We start from the raw sequence: 8,107 nt of genomic DNA on the forward strand, positions 1-8,107 counted from the left end.
GAGAGAGAGAGAGACAGAAAGACAGAAAGACAGACAGACAGAGAGAAAAGCCTCAAACACTTTTACAATCCCTTAACGACAATGCAGTCTTCTGCTAGCAGTTTTGACGACATGCGATCTCTTTCCATCCACTTTCTAGCAAATATGTCAAACTCGAAGATTATTTCATTAATTTCAAGTTCAGCAACCAAACACGGAGCAAGCATAAGAASTTCTTGCAGCAAACCAAAATAGAGAGTTCATTACAGGGATACGTCCAGAGCATTTGATTTGTGAATGGTAACCCTTGTAAAATAAGAAAAAGGCATATAAACATTAATGCTAATAAATTAGTTTACTCCACTACAAAGTAATTACTTGATAATATTGATATTTACAACTTGAATCCAAATGAAATAGTTAACTATAATGTAGGGAAAATACATAATGAGAATATTTTCTCTGTGCACAACATGATTAGATTTGTTATTGAGTCAGTTACGATAAGCTAAGCAATAAATAAACAAATCGATGTTGACATTTAAATACCGAAGTTCTCCAGAATTTACTATAGAACTTTCTCCGGATATATAAATACTTCTACAGCACTGCAGAGGAGCGGGTGTGGGGGGTCATATCCAAATATTATTTCCTTAACATTTTACTTTCCCTCCCATTAGTCTCCAAAATGGCTTGGGTCTTGAAATACGTCTAATTTCATAAGATCACCAACTTCATAGTAGTTGTTTGCARTTCTGTTTTTCTATTTTGATTAAATCCAGCCGGAACCCAAATATTTCTTTTCTGAAATCGAGCATCAGAATAGCAAAAAAATATTTTTTTCCAACAGCCTAAGGATGTCCATGCCTCTAAAGGTGCTGTATTCTTTGGCGTATTTCTCTGTTTTCTTTGGCTCTACACATTCGGTGGGGTGTGCATTTTTATTGGCAGAGAAGTACTTTTTAGTCTCTGCCCTGTACAATCCGCTTTCTATATCATCCCTTTCATGCAACAATAGTAAAAGTTTAACCACGTTTTTAAAATAGGTCTCCCTGGGTCTCAGCCTTCAGCGACGGTATGAAGCAAAAAGGAAAGTATCTTTGTGCTGCAAGTTTGTTCCTAGGGGTTAATAGTATGTCAAATAATTTTAACTAGGCTTCTGGCAATTAAACTTAGAATATTTGTCAAAGAGGGATAGCCCAACATCCACTGGTTTCCCAAGTATTTAGCAGCACTGTTGAGGCGAGGAGATCAGCAAACACTTTTTTGATCAGTGGTCTGCTATTTAAAGGACTTTCTGGCACTGCAAATAAAGCAAGGAACGGTTTGGAGGGCATGAAGAAAGAAAACTTGCGTTCTRGGGATCAAATATTGTTAACTACCTCTAGTAAAGCTTGGATGAAGCCGCGCAGGGTATCTGAGGTTAATATGTAAGTAAGGGAAGGAAGACACTAAGCGCTTCGGAAGTGAACATGAATGCAAGCATGTAATCTATTCACCATGAAAATCAGTACAGACTTGACCCTGGCACATTCTTCCTAGTACCGTTTCCAGAAAACCCTGCAGGGTGAGGGCTTTTTTTTTTCTTTTTTTTTCTTTTCTTTTTCTGGGGTGGGGGGTGGGGGGAAAGCAAACCAAAGTAAATAATTAAAAAAAAAAGAAATAAAAAAGAAGAAGAAGAAAAGAAAATCCGACCGATTTCTTAAGGAACGTTTTCAGCTCGGAAGCAGCTTTCGAGAACAAATCGTTACCTAATTTTTCCTGTTCTTCTCCTTTTCGAGTATGCCAACGAGCAAACACACACACAAGCAAGCAAGCAAACAAACAAGCGAAAAGGTCTCACCTAACACTGTGGGAATTTCTAATTCTCTCTACTCCAGAGCGCCTGGGTGCAACTGGCCGGGCGGCCAAGTATGGGGAAGAGGCATGCSCCTTTCTGTCCTCTAAGGGTACCCAAGGCGGACCTGGGGGGCGTTAGAGTTGCGTGCTTTTTGGGGGAGACTAGCGAAGTGACGATCTGTTGCTTCCCCTGAGATGGCTACAAAGAGCGGAGGGCCCGTGCGCGCAGCTTGTCAACTGCAGCGCGGCGTCACGTGGCCAGCACCTCCCTGCTAAGGATGGGGATAGCTTTCCACGTCAGCTTACGTCTCCAAATTTCTTACTTCACGGATCTGCTTCAAAGAGGCAGCTGCATTAGAGAATCATGTTAAGCTCAGCTAATGCGGAGAGCCCGAGGTAGCCCTAATGATGGATTTTGATGAGCGTGTTCCTTGTTCCTCTAACATGTATTTGCCAAGTTGTACTTACTACGTCTCGGGTCCTGATTTTTCCAGCCTCCCTTCTTTTTTGCCCCAGACCCCGTCTTCTCGCCCTATGACATACTCCTACTCTTCCAACCTACCCCAGGTCCAACCTGTGAGAGAAGTTACCTTCAGGGAATATGCCATTGATCCCTCCAGTAAATGGCACCCCAGGAACAATCTGCCCCACTGCTACTCCGCAGAGGAGATCATGCACAGAGACTGCTTGCCTTCCACCAACACTGCTAGCATGGGCGAGATGTTCGGCAAAAACACAGCTAACGTCTACCACCCCAGCACCAACGTCTCCTCCAATTTCTATAGCACGGTGGGCAGGAACGGGGTCCTGCCTCAGGCTTTCGACCAGTTTTTCGAGACGGCTTATGGCACCACGGAAAACCTGGCCGCGGCGGACTATGCAGGAGACAAGAGTGGCGAGAAGGCGGCGGCGGCGGCGGCGGGCGCCGAGAAGGAGAGGCGGAGGCGGCCGGAGAGCAGCAGCAGCCCCGAGTCATCTTCCGGCAACAATGAGGAGAAATCCGGCAGCTCCAGTACGTATAAAGGCAGCGCCCGAGCGCTTTATGAAAGGGAGGTTGAAATCTAGCGCACCACCGCTGTTAAATTTTTATATGCTGTTTTATAAGCATATAAGGTTTATGAAGGGCCTTTAGATTTCCCCCAACAAAACTTTGTTATAAAAGGCGAGATCACGTGTTTAGTGCTGAAATTGGCCGTGAAATACCCACCGGGCAATGGATGCCTTAAAAAAAAATCTTTCTCCTTCCTCTCTTTTTTTTAAATAATAATAAAAAAAAGAGCTCTGTGGTCAACTCTCGAAAATATAATAACGTATGTTTGGTGCCTGTAAATTCGGCAAAAAAAAGGAGATCCTGACTCCTTTGATATCAATGTAATCCAGTGATTTTATAAAAGCCATGTGTTGCACCAGAAGTCTAGTTAGGAGCTGAATTCAAAGCCATCGCCGTTTTAACGGTTGCACTAGAATAGTGTTTAACAGATAAAGTAGCCGCCTGAACTGTAGCAATATATTAAAAGAAACAAATTAACCTAAAGCTGGCCTTTTTGTCTAAAGGAAGCCATTTTACTAAGGCACTGTGGCAATTACGTGTTGCCTTCTGTCCAACAGTTTGTTACTTACAATTGTTATTCAATCTGTCAAAGTCTGATTTTTTATGTGGGCTTTTTAAAAGGCAAAGCTAGTATACAGCTCGGGGAAAAAATACCTCGACAATGAACTGTACCAGAAAAGGAAGCTTTTAAAGGGAAAGCAGCTATATTTAATGTAAAGGGCTTCTGAACCTTGAAACCTTTTATATTCTGCTTAATGAACTTTAAAATGATAATGGCTAATCGAGAGGAGAATACCTTGATATCGTCGAGAGCGTGCTTTAAAATTGCAGGCGGAGGGAGAATGCAGGGACTTAGTAGCAGGCTTAGTGGCTTTTTCTCTGCTGGGAAGGTGTAGCCGGGCTTGGTTTAGAGAATGAGAAAGAAATCCGTGTGGGTGCGGTGTCGAGGCAGGCAGGGCTCGGAAACGCGTCCCTTACGCTTGATACCGCGCCGGCTGGTTGAAGGCAACCAGGTGAGGGTTGCGCCCTTGTCCGCGGTTAGCTCGGTGTGCGCGGCAACCCCGCGGAGCAGCGCACAAAGGGCCGCGCAGGCACCCTCCGCCCGAGGGGAGGCTGCGGGGAGCGGGGGGCCGCGCGGGCTCTGCCCTCCCGGGGCCCGCGGCCGCGGCGCTGCACCGCGCTGCGCTGCGCGGGAGGGGGGGGGGGGGCGGCCCGGCCCCRCGCTCCCCACAGCCCCGCGGCCGCGGAGGGCTGGCGCCCGGCAAGGGACCTGCCAGCGCGGGCCGCGAAGCGAGCAAAACGCGCGTTTTCCCTACGGGAGCGTTTCGCCCTACGCGTCGCCGCTGTGCTCAGCCCCCACCTCCGGCAGTCTCAAACGCCTCTGCCTTTTTTCGCTCCACAGGTGGACAACGCACCCGTAAAAAGAGATGCCCCTACACCAAATATCAGATTAGAGAGCTAGAAAGGGAATTCTTCTTCAGTGTCTACATAAACAAAGAGAAACGCCTGCAGCTCTCCCGAATGCTCAATCTGACCGACCGCCAAGTAAAAATATGGTTTCAAAACAGAAGAATGAAAGAAAAAAAAATTAACAGGGACCGATTACAATATTACTCAGCTAATCCACTACTTTAAAACTCATAGCGTTTTTCAAGACGAGATTAAATTCAGATTTCGCCCTTGACAAGGTCAAGCCACGGGGTTACATGGAGGAAGGAGGTGTGTATCTGACGGGACTAGAAGAATCCAAGGTTTTACATAAATGTAAATCTACTCTGGACTTTTAATGATTTTTTTATATATTTACATATCAACTGGAATCGATTTGATTTTGACACACATGGCATCCATTTCTAACGTGCACGTCACCTCTGAGTGCAAAATCCATACCTCTTACCTTTCCAAGCACTGCGGTTCACCCTGCTAAGGCTTCCGGGAGTCACGAGTGGGGACGGCACCTCTGTGTACACTGACTAGCCGGGGTCTGTCTGTCTGTCCTAATCCCCGGGTTTGCTGTGGAACACGCTTATGGAGATTTCCCATGTCGAGCTGACSTAACGAGGACCACTGCAGTATACAAACTTTGAGAAATAATATTTTGTCCTTCCTAGAGGAAAATGTCTGTGTTAGAGGCAGTGCTCCCTTAACCATTGGTTTGAAAGGAGAATTAAAGGAGGGAGAAAGAGAATTAAAGAGGGAAAATGACATATCTACACCTTCATGAGGCCAATCACTAGCAGTTGTAATATGGATGTAGTGATGGGTATAATCGTGTTTCCTTTGGGGGTAAGGGTGGTAAGGAATGGGTAGAGGAAAGAAAGAGAAGTAAATGAAAGGCTTAATTATTCACTTTAAGAATATCAGGTATAAATTTGCCATATATCGTAAAGAAACAATCACTGAAAAAAGCAAAGATTTAGCAAATTTTAATTAGCTCACGTTTTATTTATGACAACTGACTGTGTGTTGCCATCTTTTTGGAGACAAATCATATATGAATGCTAAAAATAAAATGGCAAAAAAAGTGTGAATTTCAATGTTTTAAGAGAAACAAATACATAAAGGAAACTAACCTTCTGGCTTCTGACTCACAAACTTTCTTCAGGAAATACCTGTGGAGAACGACAGTTTGGCAAATACCACACAACACTTAATTGAAACTTGGAGTTGTGCAATGCACTAACATTGGATCATTAAAATAACTTAATCGCATGTTCTTTAGAARGTGACTAGCGAGGAGTTTAATCAGAAGCCAAACAATGTAAATATGGTAATTTTGTTGTTGTCTACTTTAAATGTCACGAGCTCTACTTTGTCGCACAGTCGACATATGCAAAGAATGGAGAGTTGTTTGGAGTTATTTTAAATATCTATAAATATATATATTTCCCTGCAGGAACCAAAGCGTGAAAAAAAATGCAATTTAAAAAGAAAAAGAAAAAAAAGGAAAATATTTAAAATTCTATATCAGTTTACAAAGGATACGGTGTTCTATCGTTAAGGTAATTTGCTGTTGAGAATATCTGAATGTATATTTCATACATGAACGGTGTTTTACAAGACTTGTAAATAATAAAAGAAGAACCCATGACCTATTTTGTTCAAATGCTTTTTTTTCATATTTTTTTCCTTTGAGGCTAGAGGATGTGGGATTTCTTTACATGTGCAACAACGTGGTGATAAGAATGTTTTCTGAACAATAAATTTACCAAATGGATGTAATTTCTTTGACACAGTTCACAAAATGCAATATCTTTATATGACATCACTGTTTTCAATATGTATCATCTATATGTATATACAGTTTTCTTTTAATATGCGAAAGTATTTGGTTGCATGTATACAGTGAAACAGCGCACAAGGAAAATAAAAAAAATGGAAACTTTATATTTTTACTCTGGTGTTACCTTACTGCATATTACTTTATATGATGTAAGTTTAGGATCCGAAATTCTTCATGGCCTTGTTTAGTCATTTGGGACTAATTATRATTCCTTTATGAATCTTCACTTTTTAGTGGGGAATGAACAAGTGAACCCAACCTTGCTCAAGCATCTTTTGAGCGAGTTACAGGGGGGAAAATGGAAATAAAGAATGTTCATATCTCACTACATGAATAGCCCTTGCCTTATCCTTTGTACGATGCAGGCAGGGAAAGGTCTTGTGTTCCGGGGGTTGATGTGACATTGCTGTTTGCTTCAGACCACATGTGTTCAGGAGAGCTACTTTTGAATTGCTGGTAGTGGCCGTAGCGGTTGGGGCATATTTTATAATGCCTCCACCAAAGCAAAGGTACAAGCGGGCCGCTGTGTGTGTTTAGTAGCGTGAGAGCCCTAAGAAAATTGTTGTCTTTGAAAAAAAATTCCGCATGGCGGTGTGGTGGAAATGGTCTGTTTGAAATTGTCCTTGATCTCCAAGGCAAGGCGGGGGTGGGCTGAGGGGGTGGGGGTGGGCGTACAGGGAGAAAGTTAGAAGGGGGGGAACCCCAAAGAAAACAATAGCTGAGATGGAAATGTGTTTTGGGAAGAGTGTTTGAATCTTTAATGTTGACCCTAATTCTAATCAGGAAAAGAAAGTACATTCTGTTTTCGTATTGTTTACTGGCTTTGAACTTCTGTATTGCTTGGACATCACCCATAACCTTGAGGTGAAGGACTTACTGACTTTGGGCTTTTGTTGACAACCGCCACCCAGTCAGACAAGGTCTAGCCAAAGGAAATGTTAAAAAAGCGAGGGGGGAAAAAGGGGACTTTGCTTGTTTGTTTGTTTGTCTGGCGTGCTACAGTGGCATGCACGTTAAAAAGAGGTGGACGGACGGACAGACACAGGCAGGCGGCCGGGGAGAGACAGAGGGACGGATGGAGAGCTGAATGGCAATGAAAGTTTAGCAAGAAAGCTTCCTTTCCTGGTTAAAAATTAACTGGCAYTCATAGCCAATCCTGGAGACAGTTAAACCATGGAGTTTCTCTGGTTGGGGTTTGATTTCCTAGCCCAATAAAATCGCATCCTCTGTGCCGCTGTGACAATGTGGCCATAAAAAGTGTCCGTGACTCGTCCGCTTGCATATGCCGAATGCCCGGCTATAAACGCCGCGGAGGTTGCGCAGCCGCGTCTGCGCGGCTGGGAAGGAGATCCGCACAGCGGGGCCGCGGCCGCCCCGCCGCGGGGCCCGGCTTGCCACGAGATGGCGATCTTCAGATCAATGTCAAAGCCGCCCCGGGCGAGGGGAGCAGCCCTGGAAAATCTTGGCCTTTGTTCACTTTACATCCTAGGAGCCGCACGTTAAATTATTTCACTTTCCGGGCCAGGGTTTGCACAAGTAGCGGCGACCGCTGGCTCGTTTGTGAACCCCAGCGAAACCTTCCCCAAGGCCTGTCTGAGGAGTTAGAGCCGCTTGGCTCTGGGGTGGGCAATGCGCGAAGGTAAGTGCTTTCTCTGTACCCTGCGTGGAGCAATGAGAGGAATGTGCTGTTATCAGAGCGGTTCTTAGAGAGTTTGGATGGCCCCAGCTTCGACTTTGTTTCAATTAAGCACTTTGGAAGAGAACCATAGGGAGGGGAAGCGGTTCGAAAAGTTGATGATTAAACTTACGAGGTGAAACAATATTTAAGGAACTTTCTGAGTTTCAGTTGACCTTTTTCTTTCTCTTCGTAAAGTTTTGGCCAGCGACGTGGAAAATCCACGTTATCTGGAAATATTTTTTTTCAGAGAAACTTGTAGATTTCTTCCAGTTATAAA

General features: G+C 44.0%; 1 protein-coding gene across 1 annotated transcript; it reads left to right on the forward strand.

The window, feature by feature from the left end:
* The first annotated feature begins 2,033 nt into the window (after window positions 1-2,033).
* On the forward strand, window positions 2,034-6,256 carry HOXA11 (homeobox A11). The gene is made up of 2 exons (XM_085307543.1): window positions 2,034-2,830; window positions 4,272-6,256. The coding sequence occupies exons 1-2, from the start codon at window positions 2,224-2,226 to the stop codon at window positions 4,502-4,504; spliced, it is 840 nt and encodes a 279-aa protein (XP_085163669.1). The 5' UTR covers window positions 2,034-2,223; the 3' UTR covers window positions 4,505-6,256.
* Window positions 6,257-8,107: the final 1,851 nt, after the last annotated feature.

The sequence above is a fragment of the Rhea americana genome, unplaced genomic scaffold, assembly GCF_003343005.1.
Source record: "Rhea americana isolate MKP2758 unplaced genomic scaffold, rheAme1 scaffold_26, whole genome shotgun sequence".
Lineage (NCBI taxonomy): Eukaryota > Metazoa > Chordata > Aves > Rheiformes > Rheidae > Rhea > Rhea americana.

Bases quoted from the DNA above. Each gene is read 5' to 3' on its own strand.
- HOXA11 (XM_085307543.1), top strand. From the start codon at position 2,224: ATGATGGATTTTGATGAGCGTGTTCCTTGTTCCTCTAACATGTATTTG. The intron at 2,831-4,271 runs GTACGTATAAAG...TTCGCTCCACAG, and splicing joins GGAGAAATCCGGCAGCTCCA to GTGGACAACGCACCCGTAAA.